The 12,872-nt window shown below is 32.2% G+C and overlaps 1 protein-coding gene across 2 annotated transcripts; it reads right to left on the reverse strand.

Moving 5' to 3' along the window:
- Window positions 1-1,283: 1,283 nt before the first annotated feature.
- LOC100242657 (uncharacterized) lies at window positions 1,284-10,697 on the reverse strand. Of its 2 annotated transcripts, none has more exons than XM_010666951.3 (5): window positions 10,378-10,697; window positions 9,087-9,644; window positions 5,434-6,684; window positions 5,277-5,347; window positions 1,284-1,824 (listed from the first exon to the last, which is right to left on the reverse strand). In XM_010666951.3, the coding sequence occupies exons 1-5, from the start codon at window positions 10,498-10,500 to the stop codon at window positions 1,473-1,475; spliced, it is 2,355 nt and encodes a 784-aa protein (XP_010665253.1). In that variant the 5' UTR covers window positions 10,501-10,697; the 3' UTR covers window positions 1,284-1,472. The 2 variants fall into 2 exon arrangements, with proteins under 2 accessions (XP_010665253.1, XP_010665254.1); XM_010666952.3 differs by having other exon boundaries at window positions 1,773-1,824; window positions 5,448-6,684; window positions 10,378-10,691.
- Between the last annotated feature and the right edge of the window lie 2,175 nt (window positions 10,698-12,872).

Here is a 12,872-nt window from a genome sequence, read left to right on the forward strand (position 1 = left end):
AACTCGTTGACTAGGGTCATATAATATCAACTATTATAACTCATTTACTAAGGTCATAGAAATCAGAGTCAAACACTTTATTTCATTAATTCAAACTTACAAAACAAAAAATCATATCTCTACAATTTTCATTTTTCATAAACAAATAAAAAGTTCAAACACATTTTTTTATGCAAAACATATATTTGATCCATGCATATAAATAAATAAATAAATATATATATGTATATATACATATACAATAAAAGAAAATTATTTTTTTACAAAATTTACATTAATTTCCCATACCTTGAAGAAGCACTCAAAATCTTAAAGAATTTACTCCTCATCTAATATAATATCATACACAACATTTATTATTGGTTATTTATCTAAATATATAAATTTGACAATTCTAAAAATATTTTATTTAGTTTGTCATTCTAATTAATTTCCTATGTTAACATTATTATCAATAATATTATTTTCAACTTCCTAAACAATAATAAATTAATTTAGTGAGTTTTCAAATTTTTATAGAATTCATATTCCTTCCTAATCTTACCCTAACTATTTATTTCTTTATATACTTGAATTAAATTAAAACTTGTAATATTATTATTATGCCCTTTTTTTTTTACCTTTTGCTAATATTTCATCGATATATTGGCAATTTTACCGATTTTTTGGTGATTTTCTGACAATTTTTCTCCCAACTGATTATCCTGATTTTTGGTCGATATTTCTCCCAATTTTTTAAACATTGGTAATGACTGCGTAATATATGCATCATCATAACAATTCCAAGACTATATTTCAATAGAAAAATCCTTGTTGGTTTATTGAAAGTAAGTTTAGGCAAGACAAATTTACAAGAAAATGTTCATTTCAAAACTAAAAAAGTCATAAACTTGAAAAAATAAAAATTGGAAGTTTCAAGCTTCCTGTTGAGGGCATTAGAATGCTGTAGAAACGTTGGCATGTTGCCTAGTAGTATGCTCTTTATTCTTTAATGCCCATGGGACTTTTGGACATCCTTTTTGTGACATTTGAACATCCATGATACCTCTTAAATTTCTTGCAATTTTTTTTTTACTTTTTCCTCTAAATTACTATTCCAATTGATTTTGCTTAGCCAATGTAATGTTCTAATACGTCCAACACGTACATACATATCTCAAATTTTAGGATAGAGTAGCTTGAAGTTAACTACAACCATTAAGACCCTAAGACATAAGATATGTCAGAATCAGTGCAAAAATGGAACAAAATTCCCAACCTAATATAAGACACTATCATCAATATTAATGGAATTATTAGTTGATTTTTTTTTTTTTATATAGATAAGGAATTATTAGTTGATATGTACAATAACATTACAACAATCAGACCCTTGTCCTTTGACTACAGGTAACACCTATGTACCAGAACACTAAACTTTCAATTGAAGAGCCAGGCAGCCATACAATAACCATACCAAATAAGGAGAAATTCTAACTTTTCCTTCCTTTCACAAATTTCCAAATGGTCTTCTTTTTCTCCCACCTTAGAACTGCCATTTTCGCACATTTCCATTTTCTGTATCTTTTCCGATCTCTCAGCCAGTTAGAATAATCCTTACCCTCCTTGCACTCTATGAAACCAGCTAAATCATCCAAATCGGATGGCTCTTTGGAGCCTTCAAGTAAGCAATTGAGAAAAATCTTGCCATTGCAGGTTTCCTCTGTTTTCTCTTCTATGCCGACGACACAATCCATATTATTCAAGATTGACGCATTTGCATTTCCTGACATTTCTTCTTGACCATCTTTGTTTCCTGAACAACTGCTTGGTAGCAAATCCGTACTGCAAAAACAAAAATAAAAACATGTGTCAACTTATTTTGGCAGCCTAATCTGAAAAGAAAAATGCCATCACCATAAGGATAACAACATACACACAAATACATACATATATATTGCAACTATGAAGTAAAGATTATATTGAAATAAACATATGATTTGGAATAATGTAACAGATATATTAATGGCTTTATAAATTTCTTGTTTTCAGATCATGAGGTGTAGTAGAGTTTTAGGTACAAGGGGCACTTATGTCATTGCTGCCTTGGCAAGGATAGGAATGGCTTTGAGCCTGCTACAAGCTACATAGAGTCTGTCTAGCACTTACTGATGGAGTCTAGGCTCATACAATGCTTGCAGCATATTCATATTTATTTTAAATTTTGAACAGCTTATGGGTAGCAAGCCCTTACACAATTTTCTAAGTTTTGGTATTTTTCTTATTTTTTTCCTAAGTTATACTGCAATTTTCCATTTCCTCAACGTATCAAAAAGATTCTGAATGTGCAACAATCCCACCAATCAATATTTAAACCTTGACCCAAGTTCTTCTGTACAATTACTTGGATCTTCTCTACCATGATGTAATATACTACATTTTCACAATTTATCCCTGTTAGTCACAAAAACCCAACTAGAAGAGCCCAAACATATTATTTCTGCCAAAGTCAACCTACAATTTAGAACCAAGTTTAGATGGCATTTCATATTGTGAAAATATTTTTACAGTTCATAACCAGCCCCACTGTAGTAACTAAAGCAAAGTAAGAGATCAGTAATCAATTGACAATATAAACGTTTCAAATGGGCCAATCTCTGGAGTTCCAACAATATAAAGGGAAATAGTCTTGTGTTTATATAGATCATACCAACAATCACTCATAGAAAATGAAAATTAAATTGATTACATTATTCCAACCATTCAATATAAATTTCAGAATATGAAAGACAGTATGCAAACTTTAAGTGAAATCCATTATGGCTTGAGCTTGGTATAAATTTCAGGACATTAACCAAAAAATATGAATCAGTAACTAGGAAGTAAACTTTGGGTTTGTAATCAAAAGGATACGGAAATTAAAAGGGTGTGGGTGTGTACAAAGGAAAAAAAGAATAGCAATTAAGAAAACAATGTAAAGAAGAAAGGGAAGAAGAAAACAAAAGGTTGAATCAGATAAACCTTAATAGTCCAAGTAATGCCTTCCAAGCGGCATACATGGAAGAGAAGACAAAGATCACCATCAAATAGTGAGAAACAGCAGAAAAATCTTATCATTGAAATATTAAATTGTATGTACAATTCTTTCTTATATAAAGGCAGGAATACAAATATCTGATCTTAAATGCAAAATAAATAACTTTCAAAATAAGACATATTTACTGAATAAAAACTTCTTAAACTGGAAATGTGATCTCTCCATAAATTTCTCCTCCCACTCTCAACAAACTCATTGTGGCAAGCAGCCACCATCATTTCAACAATTCCAGGATAACCCAATCACCTCCAAATATAGGAGATAAAAGATAGACCAAAAATCATGCGCTACTACACAAGGAAGCAGCACAAGGTCCTCTCTCATAACCTGACTAATACATGCCATGCCATTTTGGAATAACTCATCCCTTTCTAACTGGTTGACAGATAAGATTCATCCCAAACTGTTGCCCATAAAACTAGAAAATCATCCCCTCCTCTCACCACCTCCTTATATTCAACCAAGAATTTCTTGTGGCAAGGTTTCCTCCCTACTCACATACCCATTCACCACCTGAATGTAATTCAAAAAAACTACCACATCTTGTATCTTCCAATCCTGGAAATCTACAACAAAACTCAGATTACAATATGCATCAGACCCGCCCTTGAGGCCTGGCTCAAGTGGTAAAGGGATGGCGAGGATTTGTGGGAGGTTTCAGGTTCAAGTCCCAATGGAAACAAAGATTTACCTATCGAAAAAAATAAATAAATAATAATAATAATAATATATGCATCAGACCCCTCTTGAACTCAGTGATCAGCAACCCTGTACTATAAGAAGCCCCTCTCCACACTACAGAGCAACCAATTGACAATTTACATTTATGGGTTTGAAATTTGTATGTTGGGACAAACATCATAAGATTGACTCACAATATTTATATAAATTTATGGAAATTTGATAATTGATTGAAGTATATAATTGTCTTTCTGCAACTTCATGAGTTTTCTCTTTACTTATAAAAACTTCAGAAAAACCTATATCTCAACATGGATGTGAAAAATGAAAATATAAAACTAGTTTTAAATTAAGGTCACTTCTTTAAATAACCTTTGTTAGGCGCCCTCATGAGGTCTTGAGATCTATTATTGTGAGGAAACTATAAACTAAATTAGCTGCTTTTCTTTTGAAAAATTAATATTAATTGGAAATTTTCAGTGTTCTGATCTTCGCAGGGTTCTCCTTGAACTTTCTATAATACATAAATACTGGATAGCTTAACTCCTGCAAAACATCATTGATGCATCTAGTAAACAAAGGTTCACCCCTAAAATATATTCCACTTTACGTGTCCAATGTTAGAACCAAATTTGAAGTTTTCCTGAATGAGGCATATATCAAGATCTATAACAAAAAATAAAAAATAGATATTAAAAAAGAGTTGTTATTAATGGCATCACTAACAATCTTCTCTATTCAAGATACATTTTCAAATAATTCAATTATTTTACATCACGAACAAGATAACATATATGAATATATTTCTCTTTCACATTTCTTATATCCCAAAAGGACAAGCATGCACTTTGTATCTTTTATAAGGTGTCAATGTCTGATTATGGCAACAAACACCAATATGTTAGAACATGTAAAGAAAAATTATACATAAGACTTGAGTTCTTAAAATAGACAACAATGGCAAATTCAAACTTAACTTCTTCTGCATTGCATTCCAGAGCATGCAAAACCCTGCTTTTTTTCTTAGATATCAACACTTTATAAATAGAAGGAAAATCATCACAAAGGAGCAGCTCAAAGAATGACATACTTTTTTATAGATATAAATAAAAGGCTTGAAGAATGACATATGTAAAACCCAAATTTAAAGAATAAAAAGTAGAGCATGACTAATATGCTATGATACCTAGATCCTTCAATTTCACCCAACATACCCATGTCAACCTGACATGACATGGGTGTGGGTATGAGATCCTTGTCAGAAACTCCTATTTTATTTAAGGTGTGGCCATTTAATTTTTTTCATTGATATCTTTCCATTCTTTCAACTTTCTTAGTAATAATCATACCATAGAAAAAGAAGAGTTTGCTGAAAAGTGAATTTTTATAAGAAAATTTAGGGATAAGAGGGGGGAAAAAGATTATAAAGGGGCAAGAAATTAAGGAATAAAGTCTTAGATCAATTAACAAAGAACTGCCCAGATACAAGCTCACAAGATCAAAACAACATATCATATACCTCAAGTACAATGTTTGAACCTTCTGAAATTTTGATGCAACCATTTGGCTAGAATTCTGTTCCACCAGGACCTGCATCATTAATCAGAAATTTGACTACATGGAATTAATAACAAGGAATAAACTCAACAAGCCAATTTTAGAATAAACAATTTTACCCGTTGGATGTTACCAGATGATATTCCAGATGAAAAGGATTCCACCTTGGAAACAAGTAATGGTCTCAATGCATCTAAATTGCCTTCTTCAAAAATAAATAGATTCAGAATTATCATCATTGCTAGTGTGCAACCTTTAACCACGAAATCAACTCCAATAGCTAAACTTATTGATAGCATGCCTGAAAAATGCAAGAGCATCATCTTGGAATCCTTATGTCTTGTTGAGTGGTCCATCACATGGCTTAAGAACTTCGAGATTGGAAGATGGATATTATACCGTCCAAAATTGGCAATGATGCCCAATATATATTCATATTCCTTACATGAAGATAAGTCTTTGAAGGTTTTCAGACAACCAGGATTCCCACTATGGCTGATACACCAAATAGCTTGCAACATTGAGCTACTTATTAACTTCAAAATGGAAGCAAGAAGATAAGTATCTTGCAAACTTGCATCTCCCTCCTTATGTAATTCAGTATCACTATCATCACCAGAAAGAGCTTCAGGTATCATGTGACTTAAGATTAACACAATGTCATCTCTGCATGATTTATCCAGAATATATTGGTTCTCCTTTACAAATGTGACAGCAGAAGTGACCAAATCAAGTTTTGTTCTCGAAAACCTATTGCTCAAATACGAATTCCATGAATTCTCTAACTGTGTAATTAGACCATTCATTTTATTTCTCATGACTGACGGTATATAAGATTCAAAAGATAGCTGAAAGCCTCCATCAGAGGTTGACGATTTGATAAAAGAATCTTTAAAACCTATAGGATGGCCATCTATTTGCAAACTAGATATGTGTCTATTGTAAAAGATTACAGATGTTTCAAACAATGATAGGTAGCAATTCATAAGTCCAACATTTGGTCTCGTATTCTCAGGATCCAAGTCAATAATAGTGGCTTCAGAAACCAACGAAACTATATGTGCCTGGAAAATTTTTGGTGCAGAAAGCATGATGGGGTTCTGAAGCAATGATATGGCTGCAGTCAGGCTCAGTTCAGGAACTCTGAAATCCTTCTGATGCAGCCAAAATAATCTATTGAGGAAAATTTCACAGGCTTGCTCATCACAAACTGATAGGAGAAAATGAGAAGAGAGCACCTCCAGCACACTTCCAATATGACCAGGACTAGAGTGACACATAAATAACATTTCACTTGCAGAGGAAACTGAATCAATTAGCATAAAGTACTCCCTCAATGGTTTATGCACCAAAAGCTCATCAGCAAATACCTAAAGGAAAAAATTCCATGTCAAGGCATGTATTGCTGCAACAGAACTCTCAAACAAGAATTAGGCTGGAGATGACAAGCATCAAATGAGGTAAAGTCTAATGGATTAAAAGCTTAAAAATAAATAAAGACACAGGAGGCCAATCCAAAGATTAAACTTTTAAAAAAATTATAAAAAAAGAAAAAAAAAAGATACAACAAAAAGAATTAGAATCCTAATAGGCTCATATATAGGTCAAATTTCCTTTTTCCTTTTTATGGTTCTATATGGTTTTTAGGGTTTCTCAAATTTATGGATAAGGCCAATTGCTATAAGTAAAAAGTACAACAACCATCATCATTTTTTTCCAATTTTGCAATTTTTAATAGTGAGACTCCATTCTTTCCCTTTATTGATGAGACTCCTAGAAGGTGTTAGTAAGACACTAGCATTTCTCTCTCTCTCTCTATTCTATAATGGTGAAAGTTCATATGCTTTCCTCAAAGAGAGACTCCTATGCAACCTCTGTCAGACTTTAAGTTTTATTTTTTCTCTTCCTTCTCTATATTCTTTTTCTTCTTCTTAAATTTTACTTTCTGTTTTGAGACAATAAACCCTAGTTCCTCATTCTTTCTCATAAAGCATAAAATAGCAAAGCATCGACTAAGCACCACTTGCTTGTAGTAGCCATCTTAGGGTTGTCCCACATCATATATCTAGCAACCGCAAAAAATACTCTCTCTAGTGAAGAACAAAACCACCTGTAAATGAAAGCTCTATTCCTTAAAAATATCCCCCTAAGCCTAATCCAGTCCTAAGACCTCAAACAAAAGGAGGTCTCTTTGAATTTTCTTGAACTCTAGACACTTCAAAAATGGAAAGGTAATATATCGATATATGTACTAAATAAGTCTGAACCAAGTAATTCTTCCCACAAAGGACAGATATGCTTTCTTCCACCTGTCAAGATGTTTAGAGACCTTCTCCACAACCAGACTTTTCAGAAAGAAGCACCTATTAGATTACCTCCTAGGGGGAACCTTAGGAAAATCAGGGGCAACTAGTGTAACTGGCATCCCACAAAAGAGACTAAATGCCTAAGTTGGCTTTAAATTATTTATTCCAGCTAACAGGCACTTATTTATCTCAATTTTAAGACCAGCAACCACCAGATATAGGCAAAGAACAAGTTTAAGATTACTGGTACACTGGTACACTATTTAAATGATGGAAAAAAATATAAAATTTAATTGTTTATAGTTCTATGGGCACATCTAAGGATACCAACCAAAGACCAAATATTCAATATAATTATCAACATCTAATTTAGTATGTGTTAGTGTAACAAACCAACACAGCAATGTCTATGATGAACTTGTGTATCATATTTTATGTGGTAAACTATACAATTTGCCTTTTCAGTTGATCCAACATGTGCTTTTTCATAATTCTTGACGTTTCAAATTTTAAAATCATTGAAACACATATCAGTCGATAGTAAGTCATATGATGAACTTGTGTATCATATCATATGTGGTAAACCATACAATTTGCCTTTTCAGTTGATCCAACATGTGCTTGTTCATATTTCTTGATGTTTCAGATTTTAAGATAAGTCATACTGCAAACTAGCTTTTCAAGGTCCCACCATAACACTCACTGTGATTCGGACCAATAACTGAATATCAAAGCCATGATAAGTAGTTCCATTAAAAATGGTATCCAAAGGATCAGTCTCCTTACCACACATATGAAACATATGTGCAACAGAAAATTTCAAAAAACTATCTTGAAAAGCATACATAGGGGAACATTTTTTGCTTCTCAATCAATGTCTTACTAGTTCATAATCACTCCAAGCCACTAATCACTCCATTAGATACCAATTTTGTAAATATACAGCAAGTTCCACGTACTATATAGACACCAACTTATGTTTTGGTCCTTTCGTAACCAAGGTATGAGATGAAGGATCTACAGCATCGTATCAAGTAGAAATTTGCAAAACTTTCTCTGATAACACACAGAAAGGGGACCATTACCTTTCTCAATCAACATCAACTAAGTTGTAATCCCCCCCAACCCATTAATTATTTCATTACATACTAAACTTGTAAATTCAAAACAAGTTATTGACACATTGGCAGGCAACAATTGGAGTTTCAGAATCCAACAGTGGTATGAGACGTTGGATCCATAACATAAAACCCAAAATAAATAAATAATAAAGAAGAAGAGGAGGAGGAGGAAGAAGAAGAAGAAAAGAGAGAGAAAAGGAAAGGAAAGAAAAGAAAAGAAAGAGGAATTTAGGAGATGGCAAAGGTTTTATCAATGACATATGAATTGTAATATTTTTATTGCCAAAATCAATAAGTATATTCCAATACAACAATTAGCAGAAATTCCAGAATTGTTTGAATTACCTCAAGCAGTGAACATGAAACTGGAAGAAATGGATCAGACGGTTCTATGAAATGGAAGGAAGCAACAAAGTCTTCACAAATGGAGGTGGCATAACCACCCTCACTACATGTGTGTCCACAAGAAACCGATTTCTTGAAGCTGAAGGCATTTTTCTCGCTCCCTTCACTTAAGCCTTGAGAACAAAATCTGCTAAGGATCGTAAGAAGAACTCGACATTTTTGAAAGAGAAGGCTTTGGTCAGATCCAAGCAAGTTCAAGCTGACTATACAACATCTTAAAAGCAGAGTCAATTCTTTGACAGTGCCCCACATATCTGAATGCAAACTAGATTCTCCAAGATCCCGGCGTGCAAAAACATCACTCAAATCTTTAAACCTTTTACATAGTTCATTGAACATAGTACTGCAGAGATTATGTATAGTTGTAAAGGTGATTTTAAACCCATTCATGCTCCAGTAATTTGAAGCAGCATCATCACTAGAACAACATATTGGTATGTTTACAGATAAATGAGTGAGAAGGTAATACAAGCTTTTCAAGCGTGGAAGCTTTAGAACCTGAAATATCAGACAATTAAAATCACAAAAATGTTTCACATAAAAATCTGTCTAAGAACCAAACTGCAGTAAACAAATTAAACCACAAAACCCCATCAGTTAAATTGGCATGAAACACCAAAATCCATACATCCTACTTTTATTGAGAAACCTTCAGCAAAGAAAAGATGAAAGCCAAAATGCAATTGACATCATAAGTTGTAAATGAATCTTGATGATCAAAGCTGGTCCACTATCTCTGATAGATTTTATTGAATGGTTGAGCTTTAAGTAATAGCTCAGGGTTCTGGTCGTAGCTTGCTTCTTTCTGTTTTGTCGCTTGTATACTTCCGGTGTACTGTGCTCATCCTTACTTGATTGGAAATTTTCATTTATTTCTATTCTTATTTGTCTATCAAAAAAATAAGTTGTAAATGAATCTTTCGTTTTCTCATAGGCAGGAAAAAGGAAAAGGTGTTTCCTTTTCAGTTTTGGAGCTTTGAATCAACTCAATTGAGCGTTATGTTTCATAGCTTTGAACAAGGGAGAAAACAAAACAAAAAACACAACCACAAAGTATCAGGGACGAGCACCCATTTGATTTATTTTTGGGTTATACTTCACAAAATAGATTTTTGAATTCATATTCTAAACAAAAAAATTCAGCCAAATTTCCCTCTATCCAAACAAGGTAATGAAAGCATGAAACCTGAAGGGCACAGTAGCGAAACGGAAGAGAAGGGCATGGGTGTACCTGTGGAGCATCAATTTGAATGATTAGGGCTTCGAGAGTGGGAGTAGGAGGAGGAGGAGGAGAGTGTGAGGGAGCTAGGGCTTTCCTGCAACCCTTGGAACGCTGCGTTTTTCTGGAACCCATGGTCGTGAAAACAAAACTTTGTGACTCCAAAGTCTCCAACAAATACAAGACTAGAGGATGTGACCCATCGCTTCCACCTCCATCTTTCTTCTCCACCCTTTTTCAATTGTTTTGGCGCCACCGCTTCGCCTGCTACGTTTCACAGCTCAACATCGATTTAGGGGGTGTTTGGTAAGCGGACAGGGGAATAGAAAATGTATATTTTGTTTTTATTACTATTTATGTGTGAATAGAAATGAATTTAATGACCTCGTGTTTGAATCGACTTATAATTTAAGATTGAAATGGTTGTTTGTTTTTATTTTAATGTTGGGTAATAATAGGAATGAGAATAAAAAATAAAATAAATTAATAATAATATCCCTATTTTATAATAATTTTTTAGAAAAATAAATAAATAAATTTTGAGAGTTTTTTTTTGTTACTAAATAATAAGATTAAAAAAAATAGTATTATTCTAGAATGAAGAATCATAAATGAAATATAAAGGTAAAACAATAATTTTAGACTATTTTATATTTTATTATAGAATGAATGAATTATAATATACCACAAATTGAAATTCCATTTATAAGTAAGATTTGATTTTTATCTGAATTATTTTTTTTATTCTATTCTTATCTTCATAAAATTTATCCAAATATGGGAATGAGAAAAGGAAAGAATAAAATGTATATTCTCACTCCTCAAACCCATGTACCAAACACCCTCTAAAATGTGTGTTATGGTCTTGGATAAAAGTATGGAATTGGCAAAATATTGGTGGTTTGATCTCACCAAAATTTGAGACAAAATTTTGAAATGAAAAAAAAGATAAAAATTCAAGATATTAGAAAAAAAATAAAAAAAAAATGATAAAGGGAGAAATAATCCATATATTAAAGTTATTTTACTAAAAAAAATTATATGTATCATATAATTGAAGACATTCAATAATAAAATAATATGAACTAATAAGAAATATGAAGTTTTTGTTGGGATAAAGCCCTTAAAAGTACAACATGATGTAACAAAATATAATTTTATTAATAATTATGTTTATTATGATTATGGTTTCACTTTTTATCCTTATTTGCATTAATTGTCATATGAGCATTCACATTCTATCATTTGCATTATACATGACTTGAGGTGTATTAAAAGTTACATAGAAGATACAATATAGGGGTTTCTTATAAGATGATAAGTTGTTCACAGTTTGATTCATAGATTTTGGTAATTCAACAAAGATTATATTGCATTATTTCCTAATGAGAAGGATGTTTTGTCTTAGTCGTCAAGATGGGTTTCTTGTGGTGAATGCACTCGTGTATATAAATACACATTGGACAGGACAAACGATGAATCATGACGTAAAGTTATTGAGTGTCATAATTCACCAAACTATTATATTATATAAACTCTATACCTTGAGAGGGTATTGAGTCTACATTGAAATCAATAAGTGGTTTTAACCTATGGATGAGACCTTAAAATGGTCATATATTACCTATAAAATATGTTATTGTTAATGAAAGGTGGTGACAATAAGTATTTCTTAATAATGACATCATGATATGTGATTATGAAATTTGTGATCATAATAATTCTTTTAATGAAATTTGAAATACTCCTTAAAGGTAGAATATGTTAGTTGATCACATAATAGTATAATTTATAACTCGAGAATTGAAGAGGTAATCTTGATGATGTTGACAATACTACCATGTTAGATTACAAATACTAATTTTATGGGGAGTTTGCTTGCAATATATAGTAGGTCATGAATTTTGCCTCATTATAATTTTATAGGATATTAAAGTACAATGGGCTCTCTTTGATGGAATGTTGAATCAACTTCAAAATTAAATTATAAGGAAACTAATATTTTCCTATGAGTCATAATAGTTCTTGCTCAAGTTCTTAGTTCATGGTGGCACACTCTTTAAGGGTATTTTAGGTATATAATACCTAAGTGTACATAAGGGCATTTTGATAAAAATGAAAGGTTACACTAAATCTTAAGAATGGACTTTTGGATTTTGATTAATTAATTAATTAGATCTCATTACAACTAATTAATTAATTGGATCTGATTACAACTAATTAATTAATTATGACCTAAGTGAATTAAATTAGATGACCCAAACCCAATTTGGGGTCAAGTCACTTAAGCCCACAAGGAAGCCTGTATAAACCCCCTTAGGGGTTAGTGCTTTGGTCTTCTTACTCAAATTTTTTAGATTCTAAAGAGAGGAACCCTAGTCACCCTCACATGAGATAGAGAAGCCACTTTTCTTTAAACCATGAAAGAAGAGTTCCACGATTTAAGCTTCTTCATCATGATAAGACTTGATCTAGTAACATCCAGATCACAAGTTTGAATTCTTATC

This window comes from Vitis vinifera, chromosome 18 (genome assembly GCF_030704535.1).
Source record: "Vitis vinifera cultivar Pinot Noir 40024 chromosome 18, ASM3070453v1".
NCBI lineage: Eukaryota > Viridiplantae > Streptophyta > Magnoliopsida > Vitales > Vitaceae > Vitis > Vitis vinifera.